The sequence below is a fragment of the Pelodiscus sinensis genome, chromosome 11, assembly GCF_049634645.1.
Source record: "Pelodiscus sinensis isolate JC-2024 chromosome 11, ASM4963464v1, whole genome shotgun sequence".
NCBI classification, from domain to species: Eukaryota; Metazoa; Chordata; order Testudines; family Trionychidae; genus Pelodiscus; species Pelodiscus sinensis.
In genome coordinates this window covers 37,116,248-37,143,038 of record NC_134721.1, presented here as the reverse complement: position 1 = coordinate 37,143,038, position 26,791 = coordinate 37,116,248, and the positions used below count along the sequence as shown (strand labels likewise).

The 26,791-nt window shown below is 44.8% G+C and overlaps 1 protein-coding gene across 3 annotated transcripts in view; it reads left to right on the top strand.

The window, feature by feature from the left end:
- Positions 1-26,791, top strand: part of SLC6A1 (solute carrier family 6 member 1) — a 210,974-nt gene that overhangs the window by 160,126 nt on the left and 24,057 nt on the right. For all 3 annotated transcript variants that reach the window (XM_075939325.1, XM_075939324.1, XM_075939323.1), the window contains 4 exons: positions 4,986-5,120; positions 5,245-5,348; positions 5,686-5,810; positions 25,409-25,521. In XM_075939325.1, coding sequence (XP_075795440.1) covers positions 4,986-5,120; positions 5,245-5,348; positions 5,686-5,810; positions 25,409-25,521 — 477 coding nt within the window. The remainder of the gene's footprint in view (positions 1-4,985; positions 5,121-5,244; positions 5,349-5,685; positions 5,811-25,408; positions 25,522-26,791) is intronic.

The window sequence follows — 26,791 nt, the reverse complement described above, 5'->3', positions numbered from 1 at the left end:
TTAATTTCATTTGGCGGCCCTCCTTGCAGCCGCCCTCCCCCCCGGCCCAGTGGCCGGTGAGTGCTGTACCTGCATGAGCACTGCTCCGATGGTGGATCTCCCCATGCTGAACTGGTTCCCGACGGATCGGTAGCTGTCCGGCGTGGAGAGCTTCCAGAGGGCGATGGCCACACGCTTCTGGAGGGGGATGGCGGGCCTCATGCAAGTGTCCCGTCGCTGCAGAGCAGGGGCGAGCCACTCGCAGAGCTCCAGGAAGGTGTCCCTTTTCATCCTGAAGTTCTTGGTCCATTGTCTGTCTCCCCAGCGGTCCAGGACGATGCGGTCTCACCAGTCGCTGCTGGTGTCCAGATGCCAGATGCAGCGGGGCACGCTGGCGTCCAGGTGGTGCTGTGGCTCCTCCACGGCCCCCAGGGAGGCCAGGTGGAGAGGTAGGGGTCTGACGTGCACCAGGTGGTACAAAGCAGCCTCCAGCCATTGCTGGCAGGCTTGCAGCAGCAAGTCCAAAAACTGCACCGAAAAGCCCAGGGCAAGCTCTGGCTCCATGTTGCCAACTGCAGCAGCGTCTCGAAAGGGAAGCACCGACACAGACAGGCAGAGAGAAAAACACTTTCCTGTCCCTCGGCGAGGTAGGCAAGCAAGCGGAAAAGCTGAGAACCGGCTGTCCAGGGGGGCCCCTTTAAGCATGAGTCTCAGATAGCCTCCGACAGCAGCCACACAAAGCAACTACTGACCTGATGCCCTGCCGGAACCGGTTTCAGCTGCCCTTAAATGCGCCCCAGCGTCCAATAAGTGTGGACACACTAGTTCGAATTAGCAAAACGCTAATTCGAACTAGTTTTTAAGTCTAGATGTGCTAATTTGAATTAGCTTAGTTCAAATTAGTGCTGTAGTGTAGACATACCCTTAATTGCATTGTAGCAGTCCCTGCCTTGGTCATTCAGGGCACGTCTACATAGCAGAGCTTAACTCAAAATAAGCTATGTAAATTAAGCTACATCAATTGCATAGCTTATTTCAAAATAGCTTATTTTGAGTTTTGATACTGTCTACACAACCCTTACTTTGAAATAGAGCACTCTTCCTCCTACTTCTCTTACTTCTCATAAAATGAGTGTTACAGGAGTCCAAGTAAGGAGTCCCTCCAACTTGATAGTATTTCAAAATTGTGTCGAAATAACTGCTGGCTACGTAGATGTGGATTATGTTATTTCAAAATAATGTTCCTGTGTAGACATAACCTCAGAGAACAGAAAACACTAAATCTACTTTCTATGGGTACGTCTACACTACAACGTTAATTCGAACTAACTTAGTTCGAATTAGTTAATTCGAACTAAGCTAATTCGAACTAACGGATCTAGACTAAAAAACTAGTTCGAATTAGTGTTTTGCTAATTCGAACTAGCATGTCCACATTAAGTGGACCCTGAACCAGGTGTAAGGATGGCCAGAAGCAGTGCCGGCAGGGCATCAGAGGAGGACTTAGAGCGTGGAGATGCTGTCTCAGGCTAGCCAAGGGCTGTGCTTAAAGGGTCCTGACCCCCACCCCGGACAGACAGTTCTCAGGGGTGCCCACTTGCAAAGCAGTCCTGGCTTGGATTGCCCGGAGTACCCACACTGGGCACATCACAACACTCAGCCATCAGACCGGCTGCACTTGCCGCAGGCTGCCATCTGGGGAGAGAGGGCAATTGGGGGGCTGCAGGAGAGTTTCCACCCCCAGAAGCCCGCAGAGCCAGCCCAGTCCTCCCCATCGGGGACTTGTACCCCATTCCTCCCTCACCTCCTTCCACTCACCCTTCCTTAGCCCCTCTTCTTGATGTACAAAATAAAGGACAATTGTGTTCCAAAATGGAATCTGTCTTTATTGAACAAAACTGGGGGAGACTGGGAAAAGGAGGTGGGAGAGGGGAAGAGAGAGGGTGGGAGAGGGGACGGCAACTACAATGATCAGGGGTTGGGAACAGGTCCCATATGAAGAGAGGCTAAAGAGACTGGGACTTTTCAGCTTAGAAAAGAGGAGACGGAGGGGGGACAGGATAGAGGTCTCTAAAAGCATGAGTGGGGTGGAGAGGGTGCATACAGAAAAGTTCTTCATTAGTTCCCATAAAGGAGGACTAGAGGACACCAAAGGAAAGGAAAGGAAAGGAAAGGAATGGGTAGCAGGCTTCAAACTAGTAACAGAAAGTTGTTCTTCACAAAGCAAAGAGTCAACCTGTGGAACTCCTTGCTGCAGGAGGATGTGAAGGCTACAACTAGAACAGAGTTTAAAGGGACGTGAGATCAAGTCATGGAGGTTGGGTCCATGGAGTGGTATTAGCCAGGGGGTAGGAGTGGTGTCCCTGCCCAAGGTTTGTGGAAGGCTGGAGAGGGATGGCACGACACAAATGGCTTGGTCACTGTCTTCGGTCCATCCCCTCCAGGATCCCTAGGGTTGGCCGCTGTCGGCAGACAGGCTACTGGGCTAGATGGACCTTTGGTCTGACCCAGGACAGCCATTGTAAGTTCAGGGCTCAGGGTCGGGGGTCTCAGTGGACCACCTTGATTTTCATGCACACCTGCTCCTGGGTGGCCAGGCTGGCAGCTCTCCTGCCCTAGCCGGCCACTTTCCTGTGCCTAGTGCGGAGGTCGTGGACGAGGTCCATGATGTCCGCACTAGCCCAGGCGGGTGCCCGCCTCTTGCGGTCCCAGGCAAGCTCCCGGGAGCTGCCAGCCTGGTCCCGGGAAGAGGGGGAGGGCTGGGGGGCATCGGGTGGGTGGCTCGATCCGTGCCAGGTGCAGGGTCTGCTGGCTGGGTGCTGGCAGGCTTGTACCTGGCATGGGTACCGTAGCCAGTCCGTGCCCCTTTAAGGGGGGCAGACGAGTTTCCCTGGTGTTGGCCAGAGTGGCCACCAGGGAAACCTGGGGAGAGCTAGCCTCCCACTAGTTCGAATTAAGGGTCTACACAGCCCTTAATTCGAACTAGTAAGTTCGAACTAGGCTTAATTCTTGTAAAATGAGGATTACCTAGTTCGAACTAAGCGCTCCATTTGTTCGAATTAAATTCGAACTAACGGAGCGCTAGTGTAGCGCCTATGAAAGTTAGTTCGAACTAATGTCTGTTAGTTCGAACTAACTTTGTAGTGTAGACATACCCTTCTAGACTTCAGCGGCCAACTGGTCTGCATCCATCACGCTGTCTTGTGAATATCTACTGGTGATAGCAATAATGCTGCAGTGTACTTACGAAAAATGACACATACAGTACACTAACTGCATGCATTTGAAATGCATCTGCAGTGTAATTCGAAGGCTTGGCCTTTGTGCCATTGCACACTGGGTTGGAAAGGGTCCAGAGAGCCTTTCATCCTTGCAGAGCCCTTGTTGGGGCCAATCAGAATTGCTGTCACTGTGCTGCAGGGAAGGCAAAGACTACTCCTTCCCTGCTTCCCTAGGGATGGCTGGGGATATGTGCACCTGAGATCTGCAGTTAGCATGGACCCATGTTTTTATAGTGTTCTCATTAACCCTTCTGTGAATAAAAACAACTCCCCAAACAGGAAGATGTGCAGTGTAGGTGCTGTTGCTGCTGCTGTTGGAAACAGCTCCAACCTGCTTTTGGATGAGGCTGTGGGATCCCACACTACCAGGACTTTGGGTTTTGTGCAGGGGGCCAGGATTTGGCATGCTGACGAGATATAAAACATTATCATTATACAGAAAAATACAAGTTACTGAAAGGCAGTAATCCAGTGAATGCTGTGTGCACATCTGCTCCCTTTATATGGACTGAAGGCAATGTTAAAATGAATTGCTGCTTTTCTGAAGAGAGAAGTATTTGTAGTCATCAGATTCGGTCTCCGCTCTAGTAGTGCTATCATACTGTGCTAATACTTAACTCTGCCATTAGGACGTATGCTTTAAATGAATTCCACACTCAAATTTTTATGTGACCAATTAAAGACTTTCTCAAAGGTCATTAAAATCCACATTCCACTTTCAGGTTCAGCTGAGAACTGGATGTAGCTGTTAAAAGGACACAGCTGCAGTGTAGAATTTCATTTCTCCTTCTCCTGCATTAGTATTCTTAAAGGAAGCAGCCATACTGTTTGGCTGTGTCTAGATTGGCAAGTTTTTCGCAAAAGCAACTGCTTTTGCGGAAAAACTTGCCAGCTGTCTACACTGGCTGCTTGAATTTCCGCAAGAACACTGACTTCCTATGTCTGAAATCAGTGCTTCTTGCAGAAAGACTATGCTGCTCCCGTTTGGGCAAAAGCCAGTGTAGACAGCTCAGATTTGTTTTGCTCAAAAAAACCCCGATCACGAAAATGGCGATCGGGGCTTTTTTGTGGAAAAGTGCGTCTAGATTGGCATGGACGCTCTTTTCCACAAATGCTTTTAACGGAAAACTTTTCAGTTAAAAGCATTTGCGGAGAATCATGCCAGTCTAGACGTAGCCTTTTTGTAGCTTAACTTCACATCAACCCATCTCAGGAGTTTTGGAAGACAGATGATGTCATGAGACACTGCAGGGTAATTCTATCACCGACAAATGTCTTTCACCCTTCCTGGCGTAGGAACAGAGCCCCTCTAGCAGGGATAGAGTTCATTCAGTGGGAAGAACCATTTGGTGCTCTCCTCCTGGCTGGGCTCTGCATGGCAAAGCTGGTGTTCACACTGCAAGCACAAGGAGAAGAGCAATGTGAACCAGTGCTTCACTGGCAGCCCTGTCTTCTCCCTAGCCTCTGGTCCTAAGGGCAGAGAGAAAAACAGTGGAAAGGGGCTGTTAGTTTAGATTGGTTGAATGGAAGATTCTGGGCATGGCGTAGGGGAACAAAGAGCAGTGTCCCATTATTTCCCCATGAAATGTGACCCTTGCCCGTTATTATGGATTGAAAAACAAATCTGGGTTTTATCACTTCTGAAGCAAATAGCTAAAGCTACTGAAAGTCAATGCAAAGGGCCCATTTTAACTCCATGCTTACAAATCCTTTTCTTTCTCTTAGGTGGTATACTTCTCCGCTACTTATCCATATGTCATGCTAATTATCCTGTTCTTCCGTGGAGTGACGCTACCTGGAGCAAAGGAAGGCATTTTATTCTATATCACTCCTAACTTCAGTAAGCTTTCTGATTCTGAGGTAAACATTTAATTCTTGTAAACAAAAGTTCCATGTGAATTGCTCACCATTACAAAAGCACCTGAGCAGCCACACAAGTTTCTGTCTAAACATAGTGAAAAAATATGTTACTTTCTGCAATTAGGTCTGGCTGGATGCTGCTACGCAAATTTTTTTCTCGTATGGTTTGGGTCTTGGTTCACTGATAGCTCTTGGAAGCTACAACCCTTTCCACAACAACGTTTACAGGTAAACATATTGTTATATATATTACAGTAGCACTTAGGCATCTTTACTGAGATCAGGACCCCACTGTATTGGGAGCTCTACAAATACATACTAAGAAACATTTCCAGATCCTAAAATCAAATAATCTAAATAGGAAAGACCAAAATAGTATCCCCACTTTACTACTTTCTGTGACTTGTACAGAGTCACATAGAAGGTATATCACAGAATCCAGATGTGATGAGTCAAGTGCCTTAACCTTAGGCACCCTTCCTCTCAACAAAGATAATAGAAAATACAGGAATGTAACCAGTATTGCTTTATTTATTAGTCTAATGCACCTCTTCCTTTGTTTCAGGGATTCCATCATAGTGTGTTGTATAAATTCATGCACAAGTATGTTTGCTGGCTTTGTCATCTTTTCCATTGTTGGATTCATGGCTAATGTCACAAAAAGGCCTATTGCAGATGTTGCAGCATCAGGTAGGCAACCTATTTCTTTAAGCAGTTCAGTTACATCCATTAATCTGCTTACAGCAATATACATTATACAATATACTTTCTACAATATACTTTATCGAACTATTCTGTTTAATTACTTGTTGGCAATATAGGCTTACAAAATTTTAAGGCTTCCCTAAGAGCAAGATTCCCATGATGATTTCACTTTGTGGTAGCCTTGAACATGTTTTGAAAGCTGTTTTAAATAATATTTTCACAATGTACTACTGCCAAGATTTATAGCAGCTTAAATGATTCAATAAAGGGCATATGAAAGGATTTAACTAGTAAATGTTGAGTCAGCTGGAAGGTTGCAATGAAACAGGTAACTTTGGAAATAGACTGATATAAATGAAGTGTGTACCAAAACCAGGTTACTTTTTTGTAAATGTGGACCACAATGTTTTTAAATATAATTTTTTAAAATATATATTTCCTGCTGCTTTTTCCTCCCCATAGCAATATTTAAATCTGTTTTGAATAAAAACTGTCACAACTGGAATTTAAGGGACCATTTTTATAAAGGGTTTTAATTTTAAATAATTTTCATTTAAATTTAAAATGGTCCCTTATTTTCCAGTTATATTCCAGTTGTGCCTAAAATCCAATTTCAAAAATAAATACTATTTTAAACTAGAATAATATTAACAAGGAATTATTTTGAAATGCCTGTATATTTTAAAATGAACTGTTAGCGATGGGAAGCTAACGCATATGTTTTGTCATTTGTCTATTGTTGCTTTATATTGGCGTCCTAACTGGTACCTTTTCAATGAAAAGAACAACAGTTTGCTATCAAGCAGGGCTAATCACCCGATGCCTGTGGATCACCCAGCAAGGCTCAATTATAGCCCAATTACAATTACATCCTATATCTGGGGTGCCCAAGATGTCAATCACAGTCGATCGGTTGATAGCAAGCAGTCAACTGGTGGATCACGAAGCAGAACAGTAGCCTGCTTCCCTGGCTACCTGGGAGGGCTATAGTGGAATCAGCCCCTGACTGTCCATGATGCAGCTACAGCAGCCCAGCCTAAGTCATGGGAGGGGTTGGTGGCTGCTCCGCTCTTGCCATAGTGGCTCAGCCCTGCCCCTGGCCTCACTCCTGGGGGAGGGAAAGGAAATCAGCCCCTGCCTTCCCACGGCTGGCCAGAGCACAGGGGAGGGAGGCTTGGGCAGCATGCCACCCCTGTCTTCCCCCGGCAGGCCAGAAGACGGGGGAGGGAGGCTGGGGCAACTAGGGGGCAATTTGGAGGACCATTGGGGGGATGCATTCACACCCTTTACTCACACACCCTGCATACAGGCCTGTTGTGAGTGATCTGTGATTGAAAAATAAGAGCAGTCCTAGGCCTTGTCTACTGTGCCCCATAGTTTGAACCATGGGAGTGGGAAAAGCAACACATAACAAAGCATTGCATGGTAGCTCCCCTGGGTAGAGGCTGCAGGTGTTGATTGCAAGGTTTCTTGTTTTCATTAACATAGTCCTTTTCAAACAGCTTATGCTGACAGCATCCACATATTGCAGCATTTTGGTGCACACACTCATAATCCAAACTACAGGGAAGTGTGGCCATTGCCTTAGCGTCTTCATAGGTAGTCTGAGCATCTCTGTAACACCAGTTGGGTAATACTTTTCCTGTAATAAGTAATTTACAACATAAACTACTACTGCTTGTACATTCAAAGGTACTTTAGGGTTATAAGAAATTAGTTATCAGTTTCAAGTGAATCTGGATGTTCTATTGAGTAAATCTCAGTCAATTCATGTTTTGCACTGAAACTGGATGAGTCAGTTTTTTCATAGTTTTGACTAAAAATCAAGTGAGTTTTGCTTTGAAATTATCAGGTTCTTGACAGTCTAAAAAATAATGAAGCAGATCATTGAGTAGCTGCAGCTGTTAAAACTGACTGCAGTATTTAGCTTCCATCTGTGTTTGCACTTTCTGAGATCTTTGCTTTGAAATGCAAACATTCTCAAAGCAAAACTTGGAAGTTCTTCTTCAAGTAATGTCCCCATGGATGCTCCAATGTTGGTGTTGGGCTCATCCCGGAACCACAGACAGTGTCTGGCCAGGATGCTCATGTGTGGTGGGAGGGATGCATGCTGTTTGTGCCTTGGAGCTTGCACGTGCAGCCCACCTGCCCTCAGTTTATTCATTACTACCCCCGGTCACAGATGGAATTCGAACTTCTCTCCTCCTTCCGATTCCTAGAATTAACATTTTTATTAGAATTAATTGATATAGAGCTGATAGTTGTTATGTTCCAGTAACTTGTTAGTTGTTATAAAAAAAAAAGGTTTTGCTGTAAATAGTTGCTTCAGTGTTTCTGAGGGAGCCGTGCCAATAGTCTCCAGCGATGGTCCCTTCAGCCTTAATTTAAAAAAAGGTGAGAAGAGAAGGAAAGAAGAAACCCTGCTTTGCAGAGTTTAGAAAGAAAGAAAGAAAGAAAGAAAGAAAGAAAGAAAGAAAGAAAGAAAGAAAGAAAGAAAGAAAGAAAGAAAGAAAGAAAGAAAGAAAGAAAGAAAGAAAGAAAGAAAGAAAGAAAGAAAGAAAGAAAGCTCTGTTGACAACATGCCTAGCTCTCTGGGTTTTAAGACGTGAAAAATGGCATGACCCTATGCTCGCTTCTGATGGCCACGGGTCGTGCATACGCTGTCTGGGCCCATATTCCCCAGAAATGTGTACACTGCTGAAGCCTTACTGCCAGAGCCCACAAAGACAGGGAACTCAGGCTGCATATGCTGCTTTTTGACAAGGCTGTGAAGCCTCAAACCACCAGGGACAAAGACAGCCACCTTGACAAGGCTAACAGGAAGTCTAAAGACTTGGAGCTCTCGCTGCCCAAGTCTCCCCAGCCTGCTTCTTACCTCCAAGAATGAGTTCGGGAGACAAGCCAGGCACCTTGTGTGCCACCCAAAAGTTGATACCATCCTCTTTGGCACTGAAAAAGTCTGATACCTGGGAACAGGAAACCGGCAACACCAACAGCACCAGCTCCTCGGTGGCTCCGCAGACAATGGCGGCACCAGTTAAGACCTTGGCACCAGCAAAAGCAAAATCTAAATCTGCCAAGCCCTTGCCTCACACACACAGCCCAGAACCACAGCTGTCTCCACTGGCACCGATGCCCCAACCATTGGCACCGAGTTCTGCAGCACCACAAAGTCTTCCTCCTGACCACCACCACTCTGTCTTACGTTCCCGCGATTACCGGGAGCCATCACTGATTGTAGATCCACGTCAGAGAAGTCCACATCCTTCTCCTCCAAGACACCATTCTCATTCCCTTTGTCAATAAGAAGTTCCCCACCTTGCTCACTGGTGTTATCCCACGACAGCACCTACGACAATGATCAGAGCACTTTGTTTTCTTCCCATCTTTCTTCTCCTGCCAGAACATGTGTATCTTACTACAGACACCAACCATGCAATGACCATCACCCTTCCTTTTACCAGGACTGGTCCTACCACTCATGTTACTCCCCTCGCTGGTCCCCATGTTGCTTTTGGGCACCTCCATGACACTGACGAATGGTACCATCACTGTCAGTTCCTAGGTCCATACCTGCCTCTCACACTTGTTGCTCTCCCCAGCCAACTGAGGACATTGAGACAGAGGATGGCCTAATTACTGAGGATGCAGAACAACCTGACATTTCCCCAGTTGACAAATCCTCTTCCTCACCAGACAAGGCTGTCATCCCAGATGATCCATTATCCACTGATGACCTGAAAGAGTTTCATGATCTATTCAAAAGAGTCACCACTAGCCAGGAGGTGGTATTATCAGTAGTTCAGGAGAAACAGCATAAGCTCCTGAAGAACCTTCAGCACGGCTCAAAATCAAGAATTGCCCTCCCAATCAATGAAGTAATTGTGGAAGTGGCAGATGAGGTTTGGCACACACCAGCCTCAGCCCCTCAATGAACAAGAGGGCTGATAGAAAATATTTTGTGCCATCCAAAAGCATGGACTTTTTATTTCTATACCCACAACCAAATTCACTGGTTATGGACGCAGCACAGCATAGAGCCCAAAACCCCCAATACAAATCCGCTCAAAAAGAAAAAGAGCACAAATTCCTGGACTTATTTGGTAGGGAAGTATACTCCTCATCCACATTACAACTTAGAATAGCCAACTACACTGCCTTACTCGCCAACCACAATTTTGATAACTATAAAAAGACACACTGAGTTTATGCCATACCTCCTGCGTGGCAAGAGACCAATCCTAAAATCAATAGTTTAAGAGGGTTACACTACAGCACACCTTCAAATGGCTCTTGATTCTGCTGATACAGTTGCAAGAGTGACGGCTACTTCCATTGTCATGAGGCGATAATCATGGCTTCAAGCGACGGTGGTCCCCTAGGATTTTCAAAACAAAGAGGAGGACCTCTCCTTTTGGCAAAGATAAACATTTTGCAGCTAAAACTAATGAGATCCTTCACTCTAGCAAGGACTCTCACACAACATTGTGTACTCTAGGGTGTATCTGCCCCCATATTGAAGGAAGCACTATACACCCTACCAAAGACAACATGAGTTCTCTTATGGCATACAACAGCAAAGGCCATTTGACCAACCTCGCGCTAAGCCTAGAAATCAACGCCGATTAATCCCAAACAACCGCCCATCTGCTCACCAAGTCTCTAAACAGCAGGTTTGAAGCTTTTTCAAGAGCCAGTGGTACCTCTCCACCCAAACGCAACATTTTCCACCGCTGTTTATGCCCCTTTCTCAATCAGTGGGTGACGATTACCATGGACTATTGGGTATTAGAAATCATCAAATGCGGATACTCCCTCCTTCTTACCACCATTCCGCTAACCTCCCCACCCTCCCCATCCCTCTTCAGGGACCCCCTCTCACAAAATACTCCTCTGTTGAGAGGTAGAACTTCTCCACATAGGAGCCATAGATTAGGTGCCCGAAAGATATCAGAGCAAGGGATTTTATCCAAATTACTTCCTCACAGAGAAGAGAACAGGCGCGTGGAGACCAATCCTTGATCTTCAGCAGTTCAACAAAGTTCAACAAAGTGTTCAAGATGATTACACTCACATCAATTATCCTGGCACTGGACAAGGAAGACTGGTTTGCTGCCTTCGACCTCCAAGGCACCTAATTCCACATAACAATTCACCCTGCACTCAGATGTTTCCTTTGGTTTACGGTTGCCTCGGACCATTTCCAATATCTGTCTTTTGGGCTCTCCTCCAATCCCAGAGTCTTCTCCAAGATGCTGGCTGTAGTTGCTACATTCCTATGTCATGCAGGCACCATAATTTTTCCTTACTTGGATGATTGTCTCATTTGCAGTCCTTCCAAACAAGCCACAGAGAGCATGGTGCTATTTGCTCAGAGGTTGTTCAATTCCCTCAGGTTCATTATAAACCACTAGAAGTCCACCCTACATCCTAACCAATCTCTAGAGTTGATAAGAGTCCATCTGGACTCCCTGACAGCACATGCTTACCTCCGCACCAGTGATTTGAGACAATAAGAAAGCTGCTTTCCACCATGGTGTCAAGCCCTACGGTATCAGTATTTACCAGCATCTGTCTAATGGATCATGTCACTACCATAATGTATGTGGTCCACCACAACGTATGTGGTCCAACACGCTCAACTTCACTTTCATTGCCTCCAACACTGGCTCACTGCAGTGTACATTTCTTCCAAATACCACATTCATACGTGAATTTCCATACCTCCAAGGATTCTCACTTCATTGCAATGGTGAATCTGTCCTGTCAACCTTCTTGCGGGTGTCCCTTTCCACCAAGCCCAAAAGTCGAGCCAGATTACTACCAACACATCTCTCCTCAGTTGGGGGGGCATACTTATACCACCATTTTGCCCAAGGCAAGCGGTCCTCACACATCTACACATCTACCTGCTGGAGCTCAGGGCTGTGCACAATGCTTGCAGGCAGTTTCTTCAGCACATGCAGGGTTCTACAGTATGCATCCTCATGGACAATACAACCACTATGTTTTACATCAACCATCGGTGGGTGTCCATTCTCGCTCCCTTTGTGCTAAAGCTGTATGCCTCTGGAACTGGTGTATCTGGAATGTCGTCAACATCATGGTGCCATATCTCCCAGGCATCAAGAATATTATAGGTGATGCCCTCAGCCGTTACTTCAAAATAGACCACAAATGGGAGATCTATATGCAAGTCTTGCAAGAAATCTTCTGCTGTTGGGGATTCTTGACAGTAGATCTCTTTGCAAAATACAGGAATACCAAATGTGCCCTTCATTGCTCTAGAGTGGGCATAGGTTCCAGATTATTGGGTGATGTCTTCCTGATTCTATGGATGCTCATTTCCACTATGCCTTCCCACCCATCCCACTTATTGCCTGGGTCCTCAGGAAGATCAAGTTGGATGGGGCCTGGGTCAACCTCATAACGCCAGGTTGGCCTAGACAGACCTGGCTTCTCTATCTCTCTCAAATGTCTCTTCAACCTTCCTTCCCTCTTCCAACTTGCCCAGACCTCCTATTGCAGAACAGAGTCACCTTTCTCCATCCCCACCCAGAAACCCTAGATCTGATAGCCTGTTTTCTATCTGATTCGCAGGAATGGAAGAAAGGTGTTCCCAGCAAGTGAAAGCCATTCTTCTCCAGAGTAGAAGACAGACCACTCACAATACCTACCTTCATAAGTGGAAGTACTTCGCATCTTAGTGTACAAGCATTGATATGTATCCATCTGATCCTCCTCTTCACTTAATCCTTGACTATATCGTACACCTAAAACAAGGCCTCTAAGAGTTCGCCTAGCAGCACTATCAACACTCCATCTACTGATTGATGGGGCTTCGGTTTTTGTACACCTCATTTCCAAGAGGTTCCTCGAGGGGCTGGCTAACCACAACCCTTGCCCCCCACATAGACCTATAGCCCCTATGTGGGATTTGGAGCTGGTGCTCAGTGCTTTAACTAGATTACCATTTGAGCCTCTTGCCAAATGCCCCCTAGCTCTACAGGTGATGAAAATGGTATTTTTGGTAGTAATCACATCTGCACAAAGCATTAGTGAGATTATTCTCACAGCCACCCTGCCTTATACCATGTATCATAAGGACAAAGTGATTCTTCAGCCTCACCCTTCCTTCCTGCCAAAAGTCTGTTCAGATTTCCATATTAAGGAGCCCATCATCCTATGAACCTTTTATCCAAAGCCTCCCACCTCCCACAAACAAGCCATTCTACATACCTTAGGGTACGTCTAGACTACATGCCTCTGTCGCCAGAGGCATGTAGATTAGGCTACCAGACATAGTAAAATGAAGCGGCGATTTAAATAATCGCCGCTTCATTTAAATTTACATGGCTGCCGCGCTGAGCCGACAAACAGCTGATCAGCTGTTTGTCGGCTCAGCGCGATAGTCTGGACGCTCCCCTGCCGACATCAAAGGTATTTGTCGACCACCCAGGTATGCCTCCTGGGATGAGGTTTACCTGGGTGGTCGACAAATATCTTTGATGTCGGCAGGGGAGCGTCCAGACTATCGCGCTGAGCCGACAAACAGCTGATCAGCTGTTTGTCGGCTCAGCACAGCAGCCATGTAAATTTAAATGAAGCGGCGATTATTTAAATCGCCGTTTCATTTTACTATGTCCGGTACCCTAATCTACATGCCTCTGTCGCCAGAGGCATGTAGTCTAGACGTACCCTAGACATACGGAGAGCTTTGTACTTTTATATAGACTGCATACAACCGTTTCGCAGGTCACACAAGTTATTTGTTTCGAGAAATGCTTCTCTCCTCTCAAAACCAATGAGAAGTCCTGTGACATGTTATAGACTAACAGATTTATTGGAGCATGAGCTTTCCTAGGCAATGACCCACTTCATCAGATGCATCTCTCCTCAGTGCACCTCCAAACTGATCTTGTATTACCCAGTGCTACTCCCTACAAGGCAGACATCTCCCTAAGCTTCCTAGAACTCATTCAACATGAGCTGTAGCAACCTTTTAAGGACAGTTGCTGTGCTGCCACTTGATCATCTAAGCATACCTTCATGAGACATTATGCAATTTCTATGAAGCTGACCACGAATTCCAATGATGCCAGTGCAGTGCTTTCCACAGCTCACATAAATTAATCCAAAGCCCTCCTACCATTTTTGGGGTACTGCTGTGTAGTCAGCAACAGTGGAGCACCCACAGGGACATCACTCAAAGAAGAAAGGAAGTTACTCACCTTGTTCAGTAATGATGTTTCTTTGAGATGTGTATCCCCATGGGTACTCCATGATCCACCCATCCTCACTGCTTCTTCAGATCAACTATAGTAGACAGGCTGTAAACGAAGAAACTAAGGGCAGGTAGGCTGTGCGCACAAGCTCATTTATAAATGGTAAATTTTCAGATTGGAGAGGGGTAACTAGTGGTGTACCCCAAGGGTCAGTCCTGGGACCAATCCTTTTCAACTTATTCATAAATGATCTGGAGAAAGGGGTAAGCAGTGACGTAGTAAAGTTTGCAGATGATACCAAACTGTTTAGGATAGTCAAGACAGAAGCAGACTGTGAGGGACTCCAAGAAGATCTCACCAAACTGAGTGATTGGGCAACAAAATGGCAAATTAAATTTAATGTGGATAAGTGTAAAGTAATGCACATCGGGAAAAATAACCCCAACTATACGTACAGTATGATGGGGGCTAATTTGGCTACGACAAATCAGGAAAGAGATCTTGGAGTTATCGTGGACAATTCTCTGAAAACTTCCACACAGTGTGCAGCGGCGGTCAAAAAGGCAAATAGGTTGCTAGGAATTATTAGGAAAGGGATAGAAAATAAGACCCAGAACATCTTACTGCCCCTTTATAAAAATATGGTACGCCCACATCTTGAATACTGTGTACAGATGTGGTCTCCTCACCTCAAAAAAGATATTTTGGCCTTGGAAAGGGTTCAGAAAAGGGCAACTAAAATGATTAGGGGTTTGGAACGGGTCCCATATGAGGAGAGGCTAAAGAGACTGGGACTTTACAGTTTAGAAAAGAGGAGACTGAGGGGGGATATGATAGAGGTCTATAAAATCATGAGTGGTGTGGAGAGGGCTGATAAAGAAAAGTTATTTATTAGTTCCCATAATAGAAGAACTAGAGGACACCAAATGAAATTAATGGGTAGCAGGTTTAAAACTAATAAAAGGAAGTTCTTCTTCAAACAGCGTGTTGTCAACCTATGGAACTCCTTGCCAGAGGAGGCAGTGAAGGCTAGGACTATAAGGGTATGTCTACACTACCCTCCTAGTTCGAACTAGGAGGGTAATGTATGCATACCGTTTCACGAGGAGTAACGGTAGTTCGGAATAGGAACCTAGTCCGAACTACCTAGTTCGAGCCCCGTGTAGCCGCGCTGCACGGGGTTCGAAGCAGCGGGGATTTAAAAACGGCGGCTCCCCGCTTATGCTAATGAAGCCCTGGAAATTCAAATCCCGGGCTTCATTAGCAAGTGCGGTATGCATACATTACCCCGCTAGTTCGAACTAGCGGGGTAGTGTAGACATACCCTAACAGAGTTTAAAGAGAAGCTGGATAAATTCATGGAGGTTAGGTCCATAAAAGGCTATTAGCCAGGGGATAAAATGGTGTCCTTGGCCTCTGTTTGTCAGAGGCTGGAGAGGGATGGCAGGAGACAAATCGCTTGATCATTGTCTTCGGTCAACCCTCTCTGGGGTACCTGGTGCTGGCCACTGTTGGTAGACAGGATACTGGGCTAGATGGACCTTTGGTCTGACCCAGTACGGCCATTCTTATGTTCTTATGAGCTTCAAGGTCCAAACAGCATGCACCCCTCCCACCGCACATGTGCAACCTGGCCAGACACTGTTAGAAAAATCTCTGATCTGTGGCACCATGATGAGCTTGACACGAACAGTGGAGCACCCATGGGGACACATATCTCAAAGAACAGTTGTTACTGCACAAGGTGAGTAATTTCCTTTTACACATCCATACAACTTAAAACCAAAAATGTGCTCTCGTGCTTTTCTGAAGCAAAAGCAGCAGACTAGCAGCAATGGTGTCTTCTAACTTCTGCTCACCCATTATTTTTTCATTGTTCTATAATATTCATATATGTCAATAATTATACTAAATCCTTTTTGTTATATAGGTTAATTATTCTAACTTTGATTGTTTTGATTAATCATTCTGCTTGTTAAACTAACTTTATTAAACATCTAAAAGTTAGGTATTCTGACACTGAGTATTGCAACACTTAAATTTCCTTTATGAATCCAGGCTGAAGCAAATAGCTGAAATACAGTAGCTGTTTCATGCTAAAAAATAATGTGCATCTGTTACTATATTTCTTCTTGCCGGAGCAAGATCTAGTGGGCTTTTCTGTGCAACATGAGATGAATACAGAACACAGAATGTTTTCAGCATGGGTCATTCTCTCTTCACAGTTTGGTTCTTAAATTTTTTTTAAAACTTTGAAAAATGTCAGACTCACCCACAATTATAGAATAGGTATGGGTACATCTACATAGCAACATTATTTCGCAATAACTAGCATTATTTCAAAATAACATAGTTTGCGTCTACCCAGCAGAAAGTTATTTTGAAATAATGTCGAAATACTGTCAAGCTGGAGAACTTCTTATTGTGATCCTCATTATATGAGGAGTAAAGGAAGTCAGAGGAAGAGTGCTCTATTTTGAAATAAGTGCTGTGTAGCCACTCCCAATTTCAAAATAAGCTATTTCTAAATAAGCTACGCAATTGACGTAGCTCAATTTGCGTAGTTTATTTCGAGTTAACCCCTGCTGTGTAGATGCACCCTATGAAAGCAGTACAGTTATAGGGAAAATATTAAATGACCTTCCTGAATTAAAAAAAACACTTTTAACATAGTTTATTTTAAGTAAATTGCAGTTAATATGCTAAGAGATTGTGAGGGAAAGCAGAAAGCATATAAGGAGTGGAAGATGGGAGGGCTCAGCAAAGAAAGCTACCTTATTGAGGTTCGAGCATGTAGGGACAAAGTAAGAGAGGCTAAAAGTCATGTAGAGTTGGACCTTGCAAAGGGAATTAAAACCAATAGTAAAAGGTTTTATAGCCATATAAATAGGAAAAAAAAAAAAGAGAGAGAGAAGTGGGACCGCTAATCACTGAGGATGGAGTGGAAGTTAAGGATAATCTAGGCATGGCTCAATATCTAAACAAATACTTTGTTTCAGTCTTTAATGAGGCTAATGAAGAGCTTAGGGATAACAGCAACATAACAAATGGGAATAAGGATATGGAGGTAGATATTACCAAATCCGAGGTAGAAACCAAACTTGAACATCTTAATTGGAGTAAATTGGGGGGCCCAGATAATCTTCATCCAAGAATATTAAAGGAACTGGCACATGAAATTGCAAGTCCATTAGCAAAAATTTTTAATGAATCTCTAAACTCAAGGGCTACGTCTACACTGGCCCCTTTTCCGGAAGGGGCATGTAAATTTCACCAGTCGTCGTAGGGAAATCCGCGGGGGATTTAAATATCCCCCGTGGCATTTAAATAAAAATGTCCGCCGCTTTTTTCCGGCTTTTAAAAAAGCCGGAAAAGAGCGTCTACACTGGCCCCGATCCTCCGGAAAAAGTGCCCTTTTCCGGAGGGTCTTATTCCTACTTCGAATATTCCTGTAGTTACCTGGGTCACTTTTTTTCCCTTTCTTAAAGATAGGAACTATATTAGCAATTCTCCAGTCAAACGGTACAACCCTTGGCTACGTCTACACTGGCCCCTTTTCTGAAAGGGGCATGTTAATTTCACAGGTCGTAATAGGGAAATCCGTGGGGGATTTAAATATCCCCCGCGGCATTTAAATAAAGATGTCCGCCGCTTTTTTCCGGCTTTTAGAAAAGCCAGAAAAGAGCGTCTACACTGGCCCCGATCCTCCGGAAAAAAAGCCCTTTCCTACTTTGAAGTAGGAATAAGATCCTCTGGAAAAGGGCTTTTTTTCCAGAGGATCGGGGCCAGTGTAGACGTTCTTTTCCGGCTTTTCTAAAAGCCGGAAAAAAGCGGCGGACATCTTTATTTAAATGCCGCGGGGGATATTTAAATCCCCCGCGGATTTCCCTATTACGACCTGTGAAATTAACATGCCCCTTTCGGAAAAGGGGCCAGTGTAGACGAGCCACTGTAGTATGCAAAGTCTTGGAAAAAATTTTGAAGGAGAAAGGAGTTAGGGACATTGAGACATAGGCAATTGGGACAAATTACAACATGGTTTTACAAAAGGTAGATCTTGCCAAACCAACCTGATCTCCTTCTTTGAGAAAGTAACAGATTTTTTTAGATAAAGGAAATGCAGTGGATTTAATCTACCTCGATTTCAGTAAGGCATTTGATACAGTACCACATAGGGAATTATTGGTTAAATTGGAAAAGATGGGGCTCAATATGAAAATTGAGAGCTGGATAAGGAACTGGTTAAAGGGGAGACTACAGCGAGTCATACTGAAAGGTGAAGTGTCAGGCTCCAGAGAGGTTACTAGTGGAGTTCCTCAGGGATCTGTTCTGGGACCATTATTATTTAATCTTTTTATTACTGACCTCAGCACTAAAAGTGGGAGTATGCTAATAAAGTTGGTGGATGACACAAAGTTGGGAGGTATTGCCAATTCAGAAAAAGATCGGGATATCATACAGAAAGATCTGGATGATCTTGTAAATTGGAGTCATAGTAATAGGATGAAATTTAATAGTGAGAAGTGTAAGGTTATACATTTAGGGATTAATAACAAGAATTTTAATTATAAGCTGGGGACACATCAGTTGGAAGTGATGGAAGAGGAGAAGGACCTCGGAGTCCTGGTTGATTACAGGATGACTATTGTGACATGGCTGTGAAAAAGGCTAATACGGTCTTGGGATGCATTAGGTGAGGTATTTCCAGTAGGGATAAGGAGGTGTTAGTGCTGTTATATAAGGCATTAGTGAGACCTCATTTGGAATACTGTGTGCAGTTCTGGTCTCCCATGTTTAAGAAGGATGAATTCAAACTGGAACAGGTGCAAATTAGGGCCACTAGGATGATCCGAGGAATGGAAAACCTGTCTTATGAAAGGAGACTCCAGGAGCTTGACTTGTTTACCTTACCCAAAAGAAGGCTGAGGGGAGATATGATTGCTCTCTTTAAATATAGTAGAGGGATAAATGCCAGGGAGGGAAAGGAATTATTTAAGCTCAATACCAATGTGGACACAAGAACAAATGGATATAAACTGGCTATTAGGAAGTTTAGACTCGAAATTAGGTGAAGGTTTCTAACCATCAGAGGAGTGAAGTTCTGGAACAGCCTTCCAAAGGAAGTAGTGGGGGCAAAAGACCTATCTGGCTTCAAGATAAAGCTAGATGGGCTTATGAAGGGGATGGTTTAATGAGCTAACATGATCTTGGCAATTAATTGACCTTTCACTATCAGTGGTAAATAGGCCAATGGTGGGAAGATAGGAGTTGCTATAGAGAACTTTTTTCTGGGTATCTGGTTGGTGAGTCTTGCCCACATGCTCAGGGTTTAGCTAATCACCATATTTGGGGTCGGGAAGGAATTTTCCTCCAGGGTAGATTGGCAGAGGCCCTGGTGGTTTTTTGCCTTCCTCTGTAGCCTGGGGCATGAGTCATTTGCGGGGGGATTCTCTGAATCTTGGGGTCTTTGAACCATCATTTCAAGGACTTCAATATCTGAGATATAGGTGAGAGGATTATTCTAGCAGTGGGTGGGTGAGATTCTGTGGCCTGCATTGTGCAGGGGGTCAGACTAGATGATCATAATGGTCCCTTCTGACCTTAAAGTCTATGAGTGGTTATTGTGTCTTAATCATAGGTTTTTTTTTCCAGAATACTGTTTTACCCAATGATGATTGGGATAGTGGAAAGAGAGTTGAGAGAGAAGTGAACGCATTCAGAAACCTGTATCAGTCTCTAATATTGACGTAAATGCCTCTAATGTCCAGATGGGACTTAATACATAGTATTAGTTTTGGATTTTATTTGTCATTATTTTTTCTTCCATATCTGCAGAAGTTCATATCTTTTTTATTCTGAAAAAGTGATATGCACTGTCATGAAACTATTATATGTCTCTTTTTGGACTTGAGTTTTTGTCATTATTATCTGCAGCTGCTCTTGTAAAGAGCCTTTCTATAAGATCAGCAAGCACATGATTTGCTGGACTGTGTAGTGGTGTATTGCTACTTTTCTCAGCAACATTGGTATAAAACAATATGCAAATGGAAATAAAAAATACCAGTCAAATGTAAGGATGTTAAAGACTAGTCGACTATCCAATAAGCATTTGCTTATCAAATAGTAATGTCAACTAGTCAATTCCCCCCCTTCTCCATCCCCCCCTCCTCCCCCCCCCCCCCACTGCCCCTATGAAATAGAGGCAGCAAAGGGGGCGGAGGGGTACTTCAAAGTGGCAATGCTGCACAGCTTTGAAACTCCAAGGCAGCAGCTGCACAGCTGTGCAGCAGGCTGCCCCTTTAAAACACCACCTCTGCGGGGATTCAAAGGAGCAGCCCTGGATACCGGGATCAGCAGGAGATTCCCAGCTGATCTTGGCCTCCCCATGGCATTTCCCCAGGACCCAGGATTAGCTGGGGAGTCCCCAGTTGATCCCAGATTCGCGAGGAGCTGTGCTGCTGCTGCCCCATTGAAACTGCTGCCTCCGTGTGATTCAAAGGGATAGGGGAGCCCTTAGCATGGAGTCCCCTACCCACCCCAGCCTCCATGGCTTTGAAATGCACAAGACCCCCCCTGCCCTCCACTGGGAGTTCCTGCTGGGGCTCTTGCACATTTCAAAGGAGGAATGCGGCAGTGCCTATCGACCAGTCATGGAAATTTCATCAACTAGTCAACTAGTCAATTAACTGCATTTTAACATCCTTAGTCAAATGACATTCCCTTGATTTCACAGACAGGAGATAGGCTACTTGAATTGAAAGAGCAGTTTATGATATTGTGGAAGTGGCTTTTGGAATACAGGCAGTCCCCAGGTTATGTACAAGATAGGGATTGTAGGTTTGTTCTTAAGTTGAATCTGTATGTAAGTCGGAACTGGCGTCCAGATTCAGCCGCTGCTGAAACTGACCGCCAGTTCCGACTTACATACAGAATCAACTTAAGAACCCCAAGCTCCCCGAGTCAGCTGCTGCTGAAACTGATCAGCAGCTGATTCCAGGAAGCCCGGGGCAGAGCAACTCTGCCTCGGGCTTCCTGTAGTCAGCGCTGGTCAGTTTCAGCAGCAGCTGACTTGGGGATGCCTGGGGCAGAGCAGCTGGGGTGCTGCCGGGTTGGTCCAGTAGCGACCAGAGCAGCGCTGCGGGACCAACCAGCAGCGCCCCAGCTGCTCGCCACAGGCGACCGGAGAAAAGCCTAGTCTGCTGGGGGGGGGGCGTACTAGCTGCGCCCCCCCCCCCCAGCAGACCAGGAAGACGCGGGCGGCGGACCAAGACGCACTGCGGTCTCGCCGCCCAGGTCCTCCGAGGCTTTGCTCCCCGTCTCCCTGGTCTGCTGGAGACCAGCAGACCAGGGAGACAGGGAGCAAAGCCTCTGAGGACGCCGGCAGCGGGACAGCCGCGGCGCGTCTGGTCTGCCCTGCTGCTGGCTTCTCCCGCGGCTTTGCAAAGCTGCGGAGGGGCTCGGGCAGCGGAGCAGCCCAGGGCGCCTGGGCTGCCCCCCTGCCGGCTTCCCCCGAGGCTTTGCAAAGCCGCGGAGGGGCTCTGGCAGCGGAGGGGCTTTGCAAAGCCTCGGGGGAAGCCGGCATTGGGGCAGCCCAGGCGCACCTGGGCTGCTCCTCTGCCGGAGCCCCTCCGCGGCCTTGCTCCACGTCTTCCTGGTCTGCAGACCAGGCAGACGCAGAGCAGCTTTTCTCGCTGGGAGTACACGGGCGGCGGGACCGCGAGGTCCCGCAGTCCGTGTTCGTAACTGCGGATCCGACATAAGTCGGATCCGCATAAGTCGGGGACTGCCTGTATTGTGTATATTTCTTTTGACAATTACACTACAGATGCTGTGCTGTAGCCAAATCTAGTTTGGCAGTTCCATGTTCCTGTTGGGATTTGATTTTGGAAGCATACTCTGTTTTGCTAAGCAACACTGGAAAAAAATGTGGTTCATATCCTGATTTATATATATCATCGGACTGATTTGGATTAAGCTCTGAAGAATACTTGCTCCCTTTTGTTAGGTGTAAGGTATCATTATTATCAGAAAGGAGCTTGGCTCAATATGTGGATTTCATACATTGTGTATTATGGTGTTTGGACCTGGGATTATTGGTTTAGTCCAGAGATACAAGCCAACCCTAACATTTGTCTGCAGATTCCAGTTCAGAACCCACCACCCAAAATTATGGAGCAATACAGATCTGCTATATTGGGTTGGGCCCATCTCAAATATTATTTTTAAACATGTGGGTTTGTTAATACACCATAAACTGCACAATGCAACCTGAAATATTTGGTCTTTGAATCTTAATATATTTATTGCCGATATTTTATCTAAAAGTTCCAGTTTCATTTTGCAAATAGTAGTATGAATTAAGAGAGGAATTTTTAGACATGATCTTAGCAACCTCTGCTCTGTATTTCCTTGAGGCTTGGGAACACAGCAAAACAAGCGCACATTTCTCTTTCTGGCATTTTTGTCTTGTAGGAAATAGCGATGTTAGATATTGTTTAATTGAATAACCATGTAACCACACCAAATCTTACCGATTACATGATTATTCAAAGGTCCCCAGGGTTGGGGCTGGCAGCCAGTGCACTCCTGGCCCCACCTCTGGGGAGCCCCCTGCTATTCACACTGCTGCCTCTTTATCAGAGGCAGGAGCCAGTCCATGAGGGGAGCTGGGTTTATCAAAGCTGCAGTTTAGGGGTAAGAAGGCAGGCAGCTCTGTGTGTTCCAGCTCTCACCAGCTCTCACCTCCACCCCCCTTGCTGCCTCTGTATCAGAGTCAGCAAGAAGGAAGGAGTGCGTGTCATCTTTAGGATTAACCGATAAGCCCAGGATATTCAATTAATCATTTGCACAACTATACACTAACATCCCTAGTAGGATGCATTCCAATCATATTTCATAATGTTGACCAGCAAACGTCAATGTGTATGCAATGTGGATATGGAAACAGACGATTCAGTTGTCTAATGTTGTATGCTACTTTGCTTTTCCAAAAGCTACAGTATGTTCCTGCCAGTTATCACAGATGTAATTTATTTTCTGTGAAAACTGAATAAGGTTTTATTAAATTTACAGTTAATAACTAGGGTATCCACTTTAGGAAGAGGCACCCCATTTTTTATTTCTATTATTATTTTAGCTGTTGTGAATTTCTCCATCAACCTACTAACAGTAGTTCCCAATGTGCTGAGATAACAAAAGCAAGCTTTTTCCTTTTTTAATTAAAGTAATTTTTCACTTCATTTTTCAGTCCTTGTGATTCATGGTAAAAAAACCAAGCATACTGGGACCAGCACTGTTCTATGTATTCTGGACAAAAGGGGTGAATGGTGAAGTGACAACGTTTGCAGTTGATACAAAATTACTTGTGAGAGGTTAAGTCCAAAGCTGAATGTGAAGCATTACAGAAGTATCTCTTTAAACTAGGTGACTGGGCAACAAAATGGCATAGGAATTTCAATGATGAAAAGTGCAAAGTAATGCACATTGGAAATAATAATCACAACTACACATACAAAATGGTGGGATCTAAATTAGCTGTTACCACTCAAGAAAGAGATTTTTCACTTATTGTGGATAGTTTCCTGAATACAGTCACTTAATTATAGAATCAGAGAATCATAGGGCTGGAAGTGATCTCAGGAAGTCATAAAGTCCAGCCTCTGCCCAAAGCAGGACCAACCCTAACTAAATCATCCCAGCCAGGGCTTTGTCACACTGGGACTTAAAAACTTCTAGGGATGGAGATTCCAGCCCCTCCCTAGGTAACCCATTCCAGTACTTCACCACCCTCCTAGTGAAATAGTTTTTCTTAATATCCAACCTAGACCTCCCACCCTGCAACTTAAGGTGCAGCAGCAATAAAAAAAAAGCAAACAGAATATTAGGAACCATTAGAAAAGTTTATAGATAATAAAATAGATATCCTAATGCCACTATATGACACATCCACACTTTGATTACAGTGTGCAGTTCTGGTTGCTTCATCTCAAAAAAGATATATTAGAATTAGAAAAGGTACAGAAAAAGGCAACAGAAGTGATTAGGAGCACGGAACAGCTTCCATATAAAAAAAAGAGATTAAAAAGATGGGACTGTTCATCTTAGGAAAAAAACAGTTAAGTGGGACATGGTAGAGGCTGATTAAAATACCCCTCATGAATGATGTGGAGAAAATGATAGGGAAGTGCTACTTACCCCTTTATATAGCACAAGAATTGGTCATCACCAGATAAAATTAATAGGCAACAGGTTTAAAGCTATCAAAAGGAAGTAATTCTTCAAAGACTGCAAAGTCATCCTGTGAAACTTGGTTTCTGGGGATGTTGTGAATGACGTTTAACAGTTAAATTCATGGAGGATATGTCCATCAGTTGATAGTAGCCCAGATGGCCAGGAATACAACCTCATGCTGCAGGACTTTCTAAACCTCCAAGTGTCAGAACCTGGTACTAAATAATGGGATGGATCATTTGGAATTGCCCTGTTTTGTTCATTCTCTCTGAAGCATCTGGCCTGAGCCACTGTTAGAAAACAGTTCTTGAGTGATGTACATGGCAATAGAAATAATTCCATGAAATAGCAAGTGGTTGTATTCTAAATAAAAGGAAGTAAATCTCCATCTCCAGCAGAGCTACTTTTGATATTCTTATTATCTATTCTGTCCACACCGAGGGGAATTGTCTGCACATTTCCTAAGGACTTCTCTGGCTGTAGTTACAGCTATCAGCAACTGTTTGGCTATGTCTAGACTGCAAGCCTCTTTCGAAAGAGAGCGTCTAGACTGCACACGGAACTTTCGAAAAAGCAAGCTGCTTTTTCGAAAGAAAGCACCCAGTGAGTCTGGATGCTCTCTTTCGAAGAAGCCCTATTTACATTCAAGAACGCCTTCTTTCGAAAGAGCACTTTCGAAAGAAGGCGTTCTTCTTCATGAAATGAGGTTTACCGCCGTCGAAAGAAGAGCCGCGTTCTTTCGATTTAATTTCGAAAGAACGCGGCTGCAGTCTAGACGCAGGTGAAGTTTTTTTGGAAAAAGGCTACTTTTTCCGAAAAAAAACCCTGAGTCTGGACACAGCCTTTGAGTGTAGATCTAAAGCCGATATAGTTCACCAAGGAGTCCAAAGATGCAAAATCCTAAATTAAAACATTTGAACTTGAAGTAACACTTATTTCTCTATAATGAAGTTTATTTTCTGTCTCTGTTATAGCTGTCCTAGCCCAACTTGCACCTGGAACAGATTGGCAAACAAATCTAAAACTGAAGTACCAGAGCATGCAAATACCTTCCCCATTCTGATGTATTATATCAAAGCTAAAATAAAGACATACCATTAACAACCCATCTCTTGCTTCTCTTACCAGGTCCTGGACTGGCATTTTTAGCTTATCCAGAAGCTGTAACACAGTTACCTGTCTCTCCATTGTGGGCAATTCTGTTCTTCTCCATGTTGCTTATGCTTGGAATTGACAGCCAGGTAATGTTGCTTACTGTAGATTATTTTTAAAAATATTTACTAAGAAAGCAAATTTTATTCTACAGTATGTATGACATGACCCACAGTATACAGTGTTGTTGTAGCCATGTTCGTGCCAGGACATTAGAGAGACAAAGCGAGAGAGGTAAGTATATTTTATTGGTGATTCACCTTTTCTTTCTAATGACACACAGTTCTGACACGATATGCTCTTCCTATGCATTTCAAAGTGTAAGCCATCACTGAGTACAGAATCACTGAGGGTATGTCTACACTACAGCACTAATTCGAACTAACTTAATTACTAACTAAGCTAATTCGAATTAGCGCATCTAGACTTAAAAACTAGTTCGACTTCGCATTTTGCGAATTCGAACTAGCATGTCCACATTGAGTGGACCCTGAACTGAGGTTAAGGCTGGCCAGAAGCAGTGCCGGCAGGGCATCAGGTTAGGAATTAGAGTGTGGAGCTGCTGCCTCAGGCTAGCCGAGGGCTGTGCTTAAAGGGACCCGAACCCCACCCCAGACAGATAGTTCTCAGGGGTTCCCCGCTTGCAAAGCAGTCCTGGCTTGGAGTGCCCACACTCGGCACATCACAGCACTCGGCCATCAGCCCGGCTGCACTTGCCGCAGGCTGCCATCTGGAGGGGGGGGTCAATTGAGGGGCTTCAGGAGAGTTTCTACCCCGAGGAGCCCGCAGAGCCAGTCCAGTCCTCCCCATCGGGGGCTCGTACCCCATTCCTCCCTCACCTCCTTCCATTTACCCCTCCCTAGCCCCCCTTCCTGATGTACAAAATAAAGGACACGTGTGTTTAAAAATAGAAACTCTCTTTATTGAACAAAACTCGGGGAGACTGGGAAAAGGAGGTGGGAGAGGGGAAGAGAGAGGGTGGGAGAGGGGAGGGCAACTAAAATGATCAGGAGTTTGGAACAGGTCCCATATGAAGAGAGGCTAAAGAGACTGGGACTTTTCAGCTTGGAAAAGAGGAGACTGAAGGGGGATATGATAGAGGTCTATAAAAGCATGAGTGGTGTGGAGAGGGTGCATAAAGAAAAGTTCTTCATTAGTTCCCATAATAGAAGGACTAAAGGACACCAAATGAAATGAATGGGTAGCAGGCTTCAAACTAACAACAGAAAGTTCTTCTTCACAAAGCACATAGTCAACCTGTGGAACTCCTTTCTGTATGAGGCTGTGAAGGCTAGAACTATAACAGAGTTTAAAGAGAAGTGAGATAAAGTCATGGAGGTTGGGTCCATGGAGTGCTAT